The 18,771-nt window shown below is 30.6% G+C and overlaps 1 protein-coding gene across 2 annotated transcripts; it reads left to right on the top strand.

Annotated features, from left to right (window-relative positions):
• Positions 1–149: 149 nt before the first annotated feature.
• LOC109597720 (low-density lipoprotein receptor-related protein 4) lies at positions 150–18,677 on the top strand. Of its 2 annotated transcripts, none has more exons than XM_049969856.1 (27): positions 150–548; positions 5,247–5,552; positions 5,607–5,742; positions 5,807–5,980; positions 6,038–6,231; positions 6,292–6,421; positions 10,205–10,311; positions 10,365–10,524; positions 10,580–10,730; positions 10,783–10,960; positions 11,016–11,154; positions 11,209–11,395; positions 11,610–11,775; positions 11,835–12,014; positions 12,073–12,834; positions 12,891–13,052; positions 13,101–13,316; positions 13,370–13,653; positions 13,702–13,998; positions 14,063–14,256; positions 14,312–14,589; positions 14,647–14,880; positions 14,939–15,519; positions 15,578–15,830; positions 15,904–16,125; positions 16,178–16,317; positions 16,369–18,677. In XM_049969856.1, exons 1-27 carry the CDS (start codon positions 479–481, stop codon positions 16,534–16,536), a joined length of 6,069 nt encoding a protein of 2,022 aa, XP_049825813.1. In that variant the 5' UTR covers positions 150–478; the 3' UTR covers positions 16,537–18,677. The 2 variants fall into 2 exon arrangements, with proteins under 2 accessions (XP_049825813.1, XP_019869028.2); XM_020013469.2 differs by having other exon boundaries at positions 11,622–11,775.
• The last annotated feature ends 94 nt before the right edge of the window (positions 18,678–18,771 follow it).

Raw genomic sequence — 18,771 nt, forward strand, 5'->3', positions numbered from 1 at the left:
TCGGTTAAGCCCCGTATAGAGAAGCGTGGGCACGTTTTAAGCGCCGGCGCTTCGAAAGCTTACCATCTCTATTCATCTGTCGCCTCGACCCACACACTGATCCACAGATCTCAGTATCCAGAATCCGTGCGGGCGCATCTTGTGTCCTCGGCCGTTTCATGTGAATCTATCGATTTTCCTTCGACGGATCGGTCAACCGATATTATTTCCAGTTTCCGGACAACCGAACAGACATCCGTGCACCCATAACGAAATACGTTGCGAAGTCGGTGTTTCGGTATAAGTGATTGGGTGGTTCATTCATGGACGTTTCGAAGGACTATTGAGAGGACCCACCCCGTTACAGGGAGGGCTCGCCCCCGGTGGCCTCTCACCCACCAGCGACAACGGCATCCGAAGGATGCTCTCATATAAAAGAAGAGTTTAAAGGATAAGGGTGTTGTCACTCTTCTCTTTTAAATACTCGACGAGGAGGATAATGCTAAGGATTCGTGGTACACCCATTTCGGGATGTCAACTGATATTGCTGTGTCTAATATTTACTTTTGGTGAGCAACATATACGTGTCCTTTGTAATAAATTGTTAAGATCTGAATCATTGGTGTAAGGCAATAAATGGCATATGACGAAGTACAGTTTACACCTTATTCGATTTTAATTAAATTAATAATTATCCATATATTGGGAAGTTTTTATTTAATATGTTTAAAAACTTCTTTACAATATTATTTTTATTATTAATAGTCTGAATATCGCAGATTTAATCGAATAAAATTTATTTATATGGTATATTAACATACATGTACCATGTAGTTAATTATCTGGAAGAAAAATGTTTAATTATTACATTCTTATGTCAATAGAAAATATGTAACTACTAAAGTGTTTCTCAATCCCACAATCTTGAATGCAGAGTAATTAACCCACAAATTAATCATCATAATTATCTGGAATGAATCTTAATTGCATATGTCTGTTTTATTTTAATATATTACAATTAGTCTTGTCTAAATTTATATATTATGTTGAGTATCTTATCTGATTAAAAAAGTAAAAAATTGTTTATCATAGTTTGAAAATGTAGAAGTATATGTTAAGGCTGAAAATCCTTTTCAAAAATGTATTATAAAAAATGTATTTATTATAAATATATTTATATTTTTTATTTATTTCGAGAAAATAAAAATTAAGATAGGAATATAAATATTAATGAGTAGGTTAAGCCATATTAGGATTCATGTAAATTTAACCTATTCTTAACTTAATAGACCTTAACCTAAACTAAAGTAATATTACTTAACCTAGTTTAATCATTAATATTATTCACTGGAAATTTAAGAATACCAATTTTAATGTTATAAAAATTTATAAATTTTATATTTACATATTAAATAAAAACTTGTCATTACAGAAAATTAAATCAAATCAACGATAGCTTATAATTAATATTAATTATATAATGTTTATGTCCCCATTTTTAGTTCAAAGAATAAAAAACAGAAGATCATTCTTAATATTCAATAAAATTGTGAAATAACCTAATTAACTTTAAATTATTTAAACCTAATCTTAAAATATTTAATTTAATAATATTAATTAAATTAAATAAATACAATTATAATAAAAAAATCTTGACAATGTCATCATATAAAACTAAATAATAATAAGCTAATAAGTAAACAATTGCATCCATTTAATAATAATTACATAATGCCGTCATAATTTTTGGTTCACAAAACAAAAGATAAATCTTAATAGAACTACAAATATAAATATTTATACTGAAGCTTACACTTAATTAACTTTAAATGACTTCTTAAAATATTTTGAAATTATATTGTAAGATCAAATGTCACGTCAAATATTAGAACATTAATGAATAGGTTAACTTATGGTGGGCTATAAATTTAATCTAATTTAACCACTCCATTACTAACCTGCCCTACCCTTGCTCAACCTAAGCTACCTAATTTAACCTAATCATTAATATTATTTGACAAATATTTAAGAATAAATTTTTTAATGTTATAAAATTGTACATTATATCTAAACAATACAATTTTGATGAAAAATATAAAATTTATAGACTTCTCATTATAAATAATAATAAGGCAAATAAACAGAGCTTATAATTAATATTAATTATATAATGCCTACATCACAATCTTTAGTTCAGAATTGGATGCAGTCAAGTATTGTTTTGATTTTCTTCTAAATATTTTTTATGTAAAATTAAACTGCAAATAAAATATTTTTTTAAGATCTGAAACTAAAGCTTCAATAACGTGTTTGATAATCAAAAGTGCAAACTTTGAAAATTCCTTTATGTTAAATTTATTTTAGAATACGCAGGTCATTGAATCGAAAACGTGTGGAAGAAAATCGCGTCTATTAACGGTCAGACGTACAAAACAACCACGAGGACGGTTTAGCAAGTGACACGTGAAACACATGTTTGGAACCGGAGACATGTACATATTAATTAAAGTTCACACTCTAAATATAAAGCGAATTCAGTTTAAAACAGTCCGTGTTTCACAACTGACAATTAATAATTTACGTGCCGTTTCTATAACTGGATTAATTTTACTACAGCCAACCGGCAAACAAAATAAATCATTTTAAATCGCGTATTCTCTAACTCTCCCGTGACTTTTGTGTACAAACACATTCGACACTTGGAATTGATGTAAACACATTTCAGTGTAAAACTACAGCAGACTCGAAGTGGTCTATATATAATTATCCGGTGCAGCATGCCGCATAACCAGTCCCGATTATATCCAATTTAATCTTACATCGTCGTAACGAAATGTGCGTGCACTTTTTTAATTCGTCCGGATTCATCATGTAAGCACGTACATTCGTTACGCAACCACTTTTAATGAGCAGTTTCATCTGAATTTCATCTTGGCAATCCAGCTCTTTTTCTATTGAGTGGCTTAAGTATCAGTTGCCTTATACGTCTCCTAGCAGCAGAAAAATGATACGTAACTCAGTTATCTACACAGGAGTTTTTATAATTTATTATTTTGAAATTTTCTTTCAGGCAATTTCAGTTGTAGATAATTCTTTAAAAAATTTGTAGATAATTTTGTGAAAAATAACCCCGATCCCTGAAAAGTTTTAGTGAAAATATTATAGATATTTTTTCTCCTAAATTATATTCAAATTTGAGAAATATATTTTCATAATTATATATATTTTTTCTTCACAAAAATTTCAATCTATTAAATTGTAGATTATAGATACTTTTTTTCCTAAATTATATTCAAATTTGAGAAATAGAACTTTATAATAATATTCATTTTTCCTGCTGATCTACATATCGTTTCTAAAGAAGATTACGAACAATATTTTTTTCAAAATTATCTTGAAATTTAAAAAATATATTTTCATAGTTATATATATTTTTTCTTCACAAAATTTCAATCTATTAAATTGTAGATTATAGATATTTTTTCCTAAATTATATTCAAATTTGAGAAATAGAACTTTATAATCATATTCATTTTTCTTCCTGATCTACATATCGTTTCTAAAGAAGATTATGAACAATTTTTTTTTTTCAAAATTATCTTGAAATTTGAGAAATATATTTTCATAGTTATATATATTTTTTCTTCACAAAATTTCAATCTATTAAGTTGTAGATTATAGATATTTTTTTCCTAAATTATATTCAAATTTGACAAATAGAACTTTTTAATCATAATTATTTTTCCTCCTGATCTATATATCGTTTATAAAGAAGATTATGAACAATTTGTTTTAAATTATCTTGAAATTTGAGAAATATATTTTCATAGTTGTATATATTTTTCTTCACAAAATTTCTATCTATTAAATTTTAGATTATAGATATTTTGTTTCCTAAATTGTATTTAAATTTGAGAAATAGAACTTTTTAATCATATTCATTTTTCCTCCTGATCTATATATATCGTTTATAAAGAAGACTATGAACAATTTTATTCTCAAAATTATCTTGAAATTTGAGAAATATATTTTCATAGTTATATATATTTTTCTTCACAAAATTTCAATTTATTAAATTGTAGATTATAGATATTTTTTCCTAAATTATATTCAAATTTGAGAAATAGAACTTTTTAATCATATTCATTTTTCCTCCTGATCTATATATAGTTTATAAAGAAGATTATGAACAATTTTTTTTAAATTATCTTGAAATTTTATATTTTCATAGTATATATATATATATATATATATATATATAATATATAATATATATAATATATATATATATATATATATATATATATATATATATATATATTTACTTCACAAAATTTCAATATATTAAATTGTAGATTATAAATATTTTATTTCCCAAATTATATTCAAATTTGAGAAATAGAACTTTAATCATATTCATTTTTCCTTCTTTGTGACTCACATTTTCCTTCAGAAAATTTAAGCCTGTTTAGTCATTTATTAAGAAGTCTATAAAGAATATTTTATAAATTATCTTAAAATCCGAAAAATTATTTCTCTTCACACACACACACATTTTGTATTTATTTAGTTTATTTTTCAACTATAAAACAAAACCAAATACCAAATATGACGGTGTAAAATAATTAGTTCCCAGCATAACCAAATTTCATGAATAAATTGTTAACAATACGAATACCTGCATGCACTCAATTAACCTTGAGATGCGCCATGAAATCCAGAAATAGGACAATCGAATCCGGGGCGTAGTTCGAATGGATGCATCGCTGCAACCTTGCCATACAAAAATACCACTCGCTGATTCCATACAGCAAACAATAACCGTTCTATACGGCAAAATCGAGAACGGAGATGTAGTAAGGCCCCGCTAATGGTCATTATCGATCCGGGTCGGATACAGCCTTGCCGCGTCTACTCAATGAAACCGTTTCATTCAGGCTTTCAGCTTTCAGACTGAAACGCGTAGCGTCCGCTCGCCAATATCTTTCTCTAGGTCAGAGCCGCCATAATATCGTACATAAAGTTTTATGGCATCGCTCTTGCTCTTCTCTCATCTATGGGTCGCGTGGATGTGGAAATAATGACCGTAAATTAGATGAGTTGTATAAGGTTTTTTGAATGGCGGTCGTAAAAAATTTACTTATTTTCATTCGTGGTTAATGTGATACAACATTAACATGTAGTACAGGAGACACTGAGGACTTACATTAATTTTTAAATGAGTTACAGTCAGTAATCTAAATACGTAAACCAATAATTCTTTCCAGTATCATGTCAAGGAGAAATAGTGACATCTCCGACGACACCGCCGCACCGAGGCGCCGCCCGCCTTAAATACGGCTCGGGATCTCTTAGACCTCCGGGTTCTAAGCCCATTTATGCCACTGGTCAGAGGGACCATGGCGTCAGAACGACCCTAAGCCCGGCTCTTCATAATCACAATGCCAAGTCCATACCAATCCTCTACCAATACCCTTTCGTGCCATACGCCATTCCAATCGATCCGATCTACTTCAATCGCGATTTGATGACCAGATTGCACCCCAAGATTGACAACAGAGGAAGAAATAGAGGTAAGTTGTAAAATATGATGTCAGGATTTCAAAGCACGTCAAATAATGTCGCAGGTGGAATGTACGGCGGACGTCCCGAGTATTCGAACGGTCGTCCAAATCACGGAATCATAAACGGACGGTTCCCATTCGATCTTGGATTCCTACCTGGAAAGGGTTACGAACCAAACATTCACGTGCCACTTCCAAAGTACGCACTCATGAAATATACTTCAACCCTTAAGTATCCACTATAAATTATTAATTTCCCTCAGATACTTACCACCATCCCCGCCAAGGAAAGAACTAGGTCCCCCCGATCACGAACCAAAGCCGGATGTGGAAGATGAAGCACCAAAGGTCGTGGAGGAACATCCTTGCGGAGAACCTTGCGGACCTGGGGAATTCCTTTGCCTGCAGAGTTGCATTTGTATTAAAGACATTTATAGGTACCGTACTATAAGCAAATGTCCTTATTTTAATACAATGAACACGTTCAATTACAGATGTGATGGCGACGCAGACTGTCAGAATTACGAAGATGAGCTGGAATGTGGGGAAATGTTGAGCATTCACAATGACAAGTGCAACGAATCGCAGAATTATGTTCGATGCCCCAAAACCAACAACTGCATCTCGAAAGATTGGTTGTGTGATGGTGACGACGACTGCGGCGACTTCTCCGACGAAACTCACTGCGGTAGGCCGTACATTTTTCTAATGAACTGAAGAAAACGCTTAATGTGCATTGTTACTTAAGGTGTTCCCGAAAATTGTACTTCTGACCAATTTCAATGCGAGAACGGCTTGTGCATCCCGAAAAACTGGATATGTGACAACGACAATGATTGCAAGGACTTTTCGGACGAAATTAACTGCAAGAAAATAGGGTAAGTTATTTTTATTATTATCATTTAACGTACCAATTATTAAAAATTAAACTATTAGAAATTTAACCAAAGTTATATAAAAATCTCATCTCAACTTTTAATTTTAAAACTAAGTAAATATAATATTTATTAAGCAATAAAATAAATAATTAAAATTTAAGTATGTAATTTAAATTAATAAAAAATAATTGAAATTGAAATAATAAAATTATTAAATGTCAGATTGCTGCATTTTTAATTTTTATTGGAATTGTCTAATTAGCTCACAAAAGATGTACATAATTATTTATGATACTGATATATATTTTTGTTTTTTCATTAATATTATTATTAATTATTTATTATACAACTATATAATAAAAATTGATGAAAAAAGTATTTTTTAACTGTTTCATAAAAATCTACAATTTTTTTTTCTTATTTATATCGAAAATCTTGTTGGAAATGGTCAAAAATACTGTGAAAGTTACAGATCTTAATATTAATATAAAGGGGTGCCGCATCGTAAATTTGAATTTCCCGTTTAAATAACACGGGAACGGTGTTCTCTTGGATTTTGAAACTTTTTAACTCTCGTTAGAGATAATATTTCAAAATGATGAAAACAGATTTTTATAGAAAATTTAACGCTCTACAAAAAATGTCTCTTATAGTTTTTTGATATATTCATTTTTTTTAAAAGTTATATAACATTAAAGTTGAATTGATTTAAAATTTTGACATTTTTCTCATTTTCTGACGCAACCATCAACTTTATGGTATATATTTTATATGACATTTTTTGTAGAGAATTCAATTTCCTATAATTTATCTCCGAAAAAGTTTTTGATATTTTTTACAGATCATGAGTTATCTGCAGAAAACTAAAAATTTTATTAAATAAATGTTATTTTACTGCTTAAAATTAAAAATTAAACTATTAGAAATTTAATTAAAGATATATAAAAATCTCATTGATTTAATTGATAGTTCGAAAAGATAAATTTTCATATAATATATAAATTATGTTAATAGTCACCTTATTTAAGTAATGAAGTGTTTTATATTATATAATTAATTAATATATACATGAAATATTTAATTATTTTTTTCTTTTAATTACTCTTTAACTTTTAATTTTAAAACTAATAACTAATATTTATTAAGCAAAAAAAATTAAAATTTAAGTTTAGTAATAATAAAATTTACGTAATTTAAATTAATAAAAAATAATTAAAAATTAAAATAATTGAAATTGAAAAATTAAATTAAAAAAAAATTGTAAAATAATAAATAATAATGAAATTATTAAATGTCAGATCTTTATTGCTGTTTTTTTAATTTTTATTAAAATGTCAAATTAGCTCACAAAACATTTACATAATTATGATACTGATTATTCCTATAAAAAAATATTTTTGTTTTTTTTAATATTATTATTAATTATGTATTATAATAAAAATTCATGAAAAAAGTATTTTTTGTGTTATTAAAAATTTCTTTCTAAACATAGTTATTTATTTACATAAGGGGCCTTAACTAATAAAACTAATTACTCAATTTTATTGAGCAATATATTGTGTTAAACTTAAAATATTGGTTACATTAGATGAATATGTAAATATAGCTAAACAAAAAATATTGTTCTTATTAATAGATTAATAAAATATTAAAATTAAATTGTATGGTAATTTTGTCAAAAATAAAAATATTTTATAATATTAATAAATTAAAATATAAACGTATGTACATTTTAATTAAATAAATAATAATAAAATAATGTTATGTTAAGCAGTTTTTAAATAATTAATTAATATTGATAAACAAAATTACTAATTAGAATCTTAGGCCTGAATTGGCCTTAGGCAAAGAACAAGGAAGATATCACTGATAAAACCAATTTCGCGTTATCCTATCTATTAACAAAAAAATCTTCGAGGAAACCCCAATTTCCACACTACTTAGTTCGATGCTCCCGACCGATAAACAGTACAAACAGAAAGACAGTACCTAGTGGAGGGCTAAATCTGGCCTGATGAATAAAAGGAAAGTTTAGTGAGGGACGTACGCCCACGGGGAACGGGGGTATGCTGTCCACCCACTGCGTGGGTGTTAACATCAGGATTACACAATACTGCGTCCCAGACCTAGTCCTCCTCCAAACGGCTTTCCTTTTCATTTTCATTCTGTTCGGATCCTATATTTAGATTTGTTTTGCGATATCGTCATAATTGCGATGCTGATGAGGCCGATTGTGCCATATCGAATGGAAATAACTCAATTACCAATTATTTACGTCCCGATCGATCGTTCTCCGGTGGCGGAAATGTGGAATACAAATTTTCATTGGCGTTGAACAAGTATATATTAATCATTAAATTTAAACGAAATAAAATGCAATATATAGAATAGTTTAATTAATACATATTAATTTGATAATATTATACAAAATGTTTTTCAAATAGGTGTTCAAAATAAACTTAAATTCCCTTTTCTAAAACTATTAAGCTCTCCATATATTTACATAATTTAGAAAAAAGGTACTCACAATTAATTTTGATTATCACAGTCGCTTTTGAAATGTTTCAGTTTTAATGTTTGAAAAAAGTTTAAGTGATTTCTCTCGATACCTTGTTAAAAGTTAAATTTTAAAAATAAAGATTAAACAATAAAAATTAGAAAATTAAATATTAAAAATTAAAATTAAAAAGGTAAATTGAAAAAATCAAAATATTAAATCAAATAAACAAATAGAACAAAAAATAAAAGTTAAATTTATGTAATTAACATTAAAAAGTTTAAAAAAATTAAAATTAAAAAAAAATAAATTATCTAAAAAAGTTAAATTTAAAAAATCAAATTTAATCAAAATACTAAATCTATGAACTAGTAATTAAAATTAAAAAGGTAAATCAAAAAACTTAAATTAAAAAAAAGTTAAATTTCAAAAATTGGAATTACATAATTAAAACTTAAATAAGAAAAATAAAAAGATATAAAAATTGAAAAGTTAAATTTAAAAAATTAAAACTAAAAATTTGAAAGATTGAAAAAATATATTAAATAATTTTAACAATATTTATTTTATACTTTATATTTTATATATTGTTTACTATTTTTGGTTAATTTCATAATTGTAAAAAATAACCTAAAATATGATATATTTTTACAAAATAAAAAAAATATTAAAAATGTCATTTTATAATGGTCAATATATGTTAATTTAATTTATTGCAAATTGTCAAACCTTTGAATCATAAAAAACGGAACAACAAATATTTCATTAAATTCAATTTAATTTTTCATTTAATTAGTGCTCATGATAATTCCATGTAATTAATTAATGATTAAATTGGAATAGTCCAACAAATAATTCTCGTAAAACCTGTGCCGTTAAAACGCCATTAATAGGAATATCTATCATGAGATCCAACATGTGGGTTGTTCTATTGTCGTAATTTCGGGGTGTGTTTTGTAGAGGCGGCAACAATTGAAGTCTCCGACTGTCTGAACTGATCGATTTCCAGATGCTTTTGCTTTTCCGTTGCCACGGGAACCGGATACAATATCTGGATGCTTTTCAAGTTCAAAACTGCAAAGCGTGTGCAATACAATTAATTCCTTTCATGTATTCATGTTTGCAGTTATTGATCCGAACTTGAAACTGGATGAAAAAGAAATAAAATGGATAAAATGAAATGCAGTAATATCTCTTGTTACCTGCATGTACGAGAATATATTAAATATTTATATCAGTCTAAATTTAGCATTAAACAGATTTTATGAAATAATAATTTCTTTCAGATGTAATGAGCATGAATTCGAATGCGGCGATTCCTCTTGTATTTCAGCCAGTTGGAAATGTGATAAGCAAATCGACTGTATGGATGGTTCAGATGAAAACGATTGTGGTATGTTTAGACACTTCAGTCACTGTCGCCAAATTTAGCAACATTACTTTTAGATATTTTGCCTCCGTTTTGCAATGATGAAGAGTTTCAATGTACAAATAAAATGTGCATCAAAAAAGCGTTTAAATGCGACGGCGACGACGACTGCGAAGATTGGAGCGACGAGAATGACTGTCCAAAAATTCAAGGTGTTTGCGTGTCGGGAGAATACAAGTAAACAATTAAGTCATGTTCATGTTACTATTGACAAACAATTAATATATTATAGATGCAAAAGTGGAAGGTGCATACCAGAAAGATACAAATGCGATAAACAACAGGACTGCGACGACAACGACGACGAAGAGAACTGTCAAGTTGCAGAAAGCAAAACCTGCTCACCCGACTCATTTACTTGTGATAACGGCGTTTGCATCTTGGTAATTTTATTACTCACCCAGATTCCAGTCGCTCATTCGAATTTATTTGTAGCACACTTGGAGATGCGATGGGTTCCATGACTGCACACATGGTGAAGACGAGGCAAATTGCGAGATAAAATGCGACGAATCGAAATTTCCATGTTCTGGACCGGGTCCACATGACAATTCCACTTATATGTGCATCAACAAAAAGCACGTGTGCGATGGTTATAAAGACTGTGCAAAAGGTAAAGGAAAAATTTCACATAAAAATACAACAGTGTTTAAAAATTTCGATTCCAGGCGAAGACGAAGGTAATTGCCCAACCAAAAGAGAATGCGAACCTGGCACCAAGTGCAAGCAACTCTGCATAACCACCAAAGATGGCAAAAATGGCTGTTCCTGTCTTCCTGGCTACTATCTAGCAAAAGATGGATACAGGTACGATTATTTATATACGATAATTGAAAAGAAATAAATTCGTTTGTCTTACAGTTGCGAGGATATTGATGAGTGCATGTATGCGACGGATCCGGTGTGTTCACAGACTTGTAACAATACGATTGGAAGCTTCCGTTGTGGTTGTATGACTGGTTATGTCCTGAGGCCCGACTTGAGGTCTTGCAAGGCTGTTGGAGCTCCCCCAACTTTACTTTTTGCTAATCGAATTGATATTAGACAGGTACTGTTTGTTTTGTTTTGGTAATCTTGATTATGTATCAAAGTGTCAGATAATAACTTCAATACTTTATATTGATTTAAATCAATTGACTTGAAGCAAGTAAAGTACTACGTATTTTTGTATGTGCAAAACGATTATGTTTTCGTTTGTATTTTTTTATATTGGCCGTTTGATTATTGTGACATAAAGATGTAACTAACCATCTTCCACAAAGGTCGATTTGCAGGTTTCACTAAGCAACAATAAATATACCGCCATTCTCAAGGGATTACACAATGCGATCGCTTTAGACTACCATTATGAAAAGAAATATATATTTTGGTCTGACGTGTCCATGGATGTTATCAGAAGAGCCTATGTCAACGGATCAGGAGTGACTGGTATTAAATTAATTTGTTGTCTTAATTTTGTTAATATTTTATTAAAATAACAATTTTAGATATCATTAAATGGGGTTTGGAAGCGCCAGGTGGAGTAGCACTGGATTGGATTCATGATTTACTTTTTTGGACGGACTCAGGTACAAGAAGAATTGAAGTAGCATCTTTAGACGGGCAACAGAGGGCGATTATTATTGCAAATGAAATCGACAAACCTAGAGCCATAGTCGTTCATCCTGGTAAATTAAATTTATTATTAATAACAACATTGAATTGAACTAAAACTTTTGCTTGTAGGTGAAGCCCTTATATTTTGGACGGACTGGGGACCTAATCCGAAAATAGAACGAGCAGAAATGGATGGAAGCAATAGAAGAAGCATCATCACAGAATCTGTATTTTGGCCCAATGGATTGACTTTAGATTACACTTCCAGCAGGATATATTGGGCAGACGCTAAACATAATGTAATAGAAACCTCTCTATTAGATGGAACAGACAGGAAAAAAGTCATTAGCAAAGGCTTACCACATCCATTTGCAATAACAATTTTCGAAGATGCAATTTACTGGACGGATTGGCACACAAAGTCGATATCTACAGCCAATAAAGCTACGGGCGCTGGACTCAAGACAATACATTCCCAGTTGCACTTCCCCATGGATATTCACAGCTACCATCCGCAACGACAACCTAAATACAGAAACAGATGTGGCAATAACAATGGAGGCTGTGAGCACATGTGCATACCCAATATAAAATCTTATACTTGCGTTTGTCGTATGGGCCAAAAGTTAAAAAATGATAGAAAGTCGTGTCAGAAGCCCGATAAGTTGTTATTGTTTGCTAGAAAGAAAGATTTGAGACTCAAACACTTAGATCCTAACCCTAGTCATCAGTTGGAAATGGTCATACCTGTAAATGGAATAAAATCTGCAGTGGCAATTGCATGGGACTCGAAAACTGATTATATTTATTGGACAGACGTGGAAAGGGACGCTATAAGTAGAGCTTTATGGAACGGTAGCAATCAAGAAGTGCTTGTGCACACAAATATTAGTAAGTTAATTTTATAATATGTGAAGACTTAACTATAAACGTACATAATTTATTAGTTACTCCTGCTGGTTTGGCTTTGGATTGGTGTACAGATAAAATATATTGGACCGACGCTGACACAGCAAGGATCGAGGTGGCAAAAGCTAATGGTGAGATGAGAAGCTTACTAATATGGGAAGATCTGGACAAACCAAGGGATATAGTTGTGGATCCAATAGGTTTGTTAGTGAATTTAGTCAGAGCCTTTCTCATTATTTCTTCATTAGGTGGTTATATGTATTGGTCTGATTGGGGTGATAAACCTAAAATCGAAAGGGCTGACATGGATGGGAAGAATCGCCTTATCATTGCAAGTACAAATTTAACTTGGCCCAATGGTTTGGCCGTTGACCATTCCACTGGAAAAATATATTGGACAGATGCGGGATCTAATGCTATCGAATTTGCCAATTTCGACGGCTCCGATCGCCGAGTTTTGTTGTGTAAGTTTTTTAATAAAAACTCTACAAGAAATTAAATCTTAAAATAATTCTAGCTGGTATTGATTTGCCTCATCCGTTTGGATTGGACGTGTTTGGAAATAACATCTATTGGTCGGATTGGCAGAACATGAGTATTGAAAAAGCGAATAAACTAACGGGACAAAATCGGACCATTTTATCTACGTCTATGAATGGAGTAATGGATGTACGAGTGTTCCACCGTAATAGAAAAAATATTCGTTCCTCTTGCAACAACAATAATGGTGGATGCAGTCATTTATGTTTATTGCGCTCTAAATCCCACAGTTGCGCTTGTCCCACAGGAATTAAGCTTGGAGTAAGCGATGGAAGGATAAAGTGACCATTTTTATAACATTTTTTGTAGGATGATGGAAAAACTTGTGCAAACGGTCCAAAAAATTTTTTGATAATGGCCCGTCGTGTGGATATTAGGCAGATTTCATTAGACGTACCTTACATGGTGGATGTCGTGTTGCCTTTACCGAAATTAAAACTAGCTACATCAGTGGACGTGGACAGAAAAACTGGAGAAATTTATTGGACCGATACAGCTGAAGATGTGATCCAGAAATCGACACCTGAAGGAAAACATGTTGAAACTATCGTAATGCACGAAATGGAAGCTACAGATGGATTTGCCATAGATTCCACTGGCAGAAAGGCATGTTTCTGTAATTTAATGCCTGTTTCAAATATGTTAATTCGAACTCTTTCTAAATTTACAGATGTATTGGACTGACGGTGAGAGGAACAGTATTGAGGTGGCTGAGCTGGATGGTACCAATAGAAAAGTGCTAATTTGGGAAAATTTGGATAATCCTAGAGCCATTACGTTACACTACCATCACGGCTTAATGTTCTGGTCGGATTGGGGAACTGCAGCAAAAATAGAAGTTGCCCACATGGATGGAAAAAATAGGTAATTCCTAAAATATAGGAAAAAAGTTTTTGTCTTTAAGTAACAAATTTTACAGACAAACCATTGTGTCTACAAATTTGTCATGGCCAAATGGTTTGGCAATAGATAGGCCAGCTAACAGACTTTACTGGAATGATGGCAAATTGCACACCATCGAATCTAGTGATTTGAATGGGAAGAATAGGCGGGTGTTAATTAGGGATGTGTCCCATCCATATGGTTTAGTCGTTGTTGGAAATCATGTTTATTGGACCGATTGGAAAACACAAGCTCTGCACAGGGCGGAAAAAATTAACGGGACTGACAACACAAAAATTAAACAGAATTTGGAAGGTACAATTTAACATTTTTGAGGATCTGTCATACGTTATAATACAGAATTTCATGTAGGTTTAATGGACGTTCGATCTGTACAAAGTGACAATATCGCAGAAAATGCATGTGGAGAAAACAATGGTGGTTGTTCTCATTTGTGTTTAAGAAATCCCACTTCTTTCACATGTTCATGCCCAACGGGAATACGATTGACCAAAAATAATCCAAAACAATGCGAATCCCAACCATCCACTTACCTTCTTGTAGCCACTGGTTACACTTTAAGTCGAATTAGTCTTGACACAGATGGTAAGTCTATATTTGTTTGTCTATATACAAATAAAAAATAACAATGATTTTATTACAGATGTGTGGGATTACACTTTGCAAATTGAGCAACTTCAAAACGCTGTTGACGTCGACTTTCATTGGGAAAAAAAGAAAATATTTTTCACAGATATTGAGCAACACCTAATTCAAGTAATGTCCATGCAAAACTTCTCAGACATCAAGCCAATAGTACAAGTTAATCTGAGTAGCCCTGGTGTAATAGCTGTGGATTGGCTGGCTGATAATATTTATTTTACCAATACTGGAAACAAAATTATAGAAGTAGCAAGACTAGATGGATCTTCAAGAAAAACTATCATTAAACGAGGTTTGCAAGATCCAAGGTCAGTGGCAGTATTTCCAAGAAAAGGATATCTGTATTGGAGCGACTGGGGTTCTAAACCAAAAATAGAAAGATCATTTTTGGATGGTAGTAGTAGGAAGACTATCGTAGATACAGATCTTTCACTTCCAATTGGATTGGTCGTCGATTATTTAGCTAAAAGATTATATTGGATTGACGCTAAAATGAATGCTGAAAAAATCGAAACCAGCGATTTGCATGGTGAAAATAGGGTTTTATTAAATGTACAAGGATCGCCATTTTCTTTGACCCAGGTACATCGTTTATTTAACGATTATTAACATCTCAATAAACTTTGACACTTTTTTGCAGTTCGGAGATCATATCTACTGGACCGATTGGAAAGAAAAATCAGTTAATAAAGCGGATAAAACAACGGGAAAAGATGCTGTAATAGTTCGACCACATTTAGATGCTACTATGGGTCTTACAATGGTCACCCAAAGCAGACAAATGGGATGGAATCCTTGTGCCATAAATAACGGCGGCTGTGCTTACTTGTGTCTTTTCAAGCAAAAGAACTACACTTGCGCTTGTCCCGATAACCGTCCCAATTGTAAACCAGGTCAAGTTTTGGTTCATTTACTTAATATAAATTATTTGAAGTCGTCTGTGTGTAACGAACATTTAAATTTTAGGTCCTAGTCAAGTAGTTTCAATAAAATGTCCCGGGGAAAAATTCAAATGTGATTATGATGACGATGATGAAACTGATTCGTTTCAGTATGATATTGAAACTGGCGATGATTATCAAAAGCATAAGCGTCATCCTAATGTATTCTACGTCATTACTCTGGTACCTATGCTTTCTATTATTTTGATATGCTCCACATTCTTCGCCTATTTATTTGTCAGGAAAGGTAAGTAAAATCAAGCAAGTTGAAATATGTCTTAATATTCTTGCTATTCCAGGGAAGAAAAAGTACATGTATGCGGCTAGTCGAAGTTTTTCAAATCCAAACTATTATTCCTCCAACAATGAACCGGGAAGGGGAGCAGTAGGTGCAGACAGAAAACAACTGTGGAAGAGACTAAAATACGATAAATCACAAGTAATATTTTAACCATATTAATTGATAAAAAGTAATAAACATTTTTTTCAGGAACGAGTTTATGAAGAAACAACAACCAATAGCCCAGAAATAACCAGCTTAATTCCAACCATTCTAACTCCATGTAGCTCGAACTGTGAAACGGTAACTCCGGAACTAGAAAGATCTCCATCTGTTACGCCTTTGCACAAATCCGATATCGCAACACCCACGGCATAAGCGACATATTTAATTTTGAGTAACCGATTCAATCTTAAATCTGGGTAAGAAATATTATAAGCACATATTACACCCAGTACTTTTTTGTTTACTATTTACACAACGAACTTAATTTGTTGCTCATTTCTCACACCCTCGTAAATGAGGCTTAACTAATAATTATAAAGCCAAAGAAATTAATTGAAGCAGGTCACCTTTCTTGAAAAATCTGCGCATAATAGAAACTTCTGTCGATTATTGTCAAACCTAATGTAAATATTAACTATTCGGTTTTTAACCATTTCTTCTCAACGACGTATATTTTGACTGTGTTACGAAGTAATTGTCAAATTTTAGGGTGACTGACAATAAAATATTTTTTAATAGGACTGTTACGTCAATAGTTTATATCAGTGGTGATTTCATATATATTTTTTTTTTTTTGACGCAAGTTGGACAATATGTTTAAAAAATCTTCGAAGTTAATATTAAATAAAATACAGTGTTAAATAATAAAAAATATTGATTTATCTTATTATGACTTACTAGGTTATAATTTGTTGTTGTGTTTAATATTGTTGAACATTACCAAAGATTAAATGCAAAAGACTTTTTAAATTTATAAATTATATATTTTATTAAAAAAAGTAAAACAATATACCTATTTGTAATAGATGTTTACATATCGCTATTATATAACTGAATGTAATAAAAAAGGTTTAGTTTTCGATCAATCAAAACTAACATGTAGTATTTTATAATTTGTAAGATGCAAAATCAAATGATATTTTCAAGAGATTATTCTGATGTACAAAGTGAGATAGATACCTAAAATGGTAAACTAGTAAACTTAACTCAAACTCACTTTGTATAATCATCTCATATCATAACTATTTTGATTTGAATACCACTTAGTCGAAAACTGACCAAATTATTTCTAATTTATAGTTCTGTTTAACAATTTTTGACTAAGTGTTAAAATTTAATTCTTATGAAATATATTTAAAAGAAATATTTTTTATATATTGTCGGATGAAGACTGATCAGAAAGTAAATGTATTTAAATATTTTCATGATACATTGTTAGGGAAAATTTTTGCGGTTTAATATAATAGGTATATTTAAATACATTTTCAGTGATATTGGAATTCCAAACAAAACCTTACTAAAGAATACTATAATAATTTACAAAAGTCATCGATTTGTAAATCAATCTTTTATTAAAGTAAGATTGTGTCTGGATGAGTATTAAAGGTCAATGCAGGGAGATTGAACTTAAGAATCTCATTTATTACTATTACATTGATTCTAACTTTGAATCACTCTGCTAGTTATGTGTCAAATGTAATAACTTAAGTAAAAACTTAAGCTAATGAGGGCTCAAATTAGCTTAACTTTTTCTTAATATACAGATCTTTCACGTGAACAGTACCCAGTGTTGAGTGATAGTAAAGGCGTTGTCTAATTACACTAATGGTCGCCAATGTCGAACAGTCCGCTGTCTAATTTTATTAGTGAAATAAGGCAACAATTATCTGGTGTGAGTACCACGATAGTAACAGTAATATGGATAGTGTTTGTATGAAGGATCGGTATATGTATAATGGAATTATAAATAAAACCACAAACGACGTTATTATTAATAATAAAATCGTCACATTGAAAATTACAAAAATATCTTGTAAACTTTGTAAATGTATTAATTCCATTTTTGAGAGAAATTAAAAATTAACTGTGTATGTTTATTTTTAATTTCTTCATATTAGCTCAAAATGTAATAAATAACAACTGGCTCAATTGTTTTTTCTATTATTTGTTATTACGTATGGAGGTACTCAAATAGAAAGTATTTATGTATAGACAATTAATTCAACGGAATCATCTATTGAGATTTCAAATGAAATTTCAATGTGTGATCCGATTAAATGCCTCTCAAATTCCTCCTGTACACTTGTGAACCGTCATTCGTAATTTGAGAAATATTCGTGTAAAAATAAAAACCTGAAAATTTAGTCATGTTTATTAAATGTTAATAGGTAAGGTTATTTATATAATAGAAAAATTATTTATGTTTATAATTAAGATATTCCCAATTCTAGGAAACATGACTCTCTTACGCCTCCAAAAGGGAGGTCATGAATAAAAGTGAATTTTTAATGTTACTTGTGTTTTATTTAATAATATTAACTTAATTTATTGATGTAATGATTTATCTTTGCAACTACACGTCCTGTAGACAAGAATTTAGTTCAATAA

The sequence above is a fragment of the Aethina tumida genome, chromosome 7 (genome assembly GCF_024364675.1).
Source record: "Aethina tumida isolate Nest 87 chromosome 7, icAetTumi1.1, whole genome shotgun sequence".
NCBI lineage: Eukaryota > Metazoa > Arthropoda > Insecta > Coleoptera > Nitidulidae > Aethina > Aethina tumida.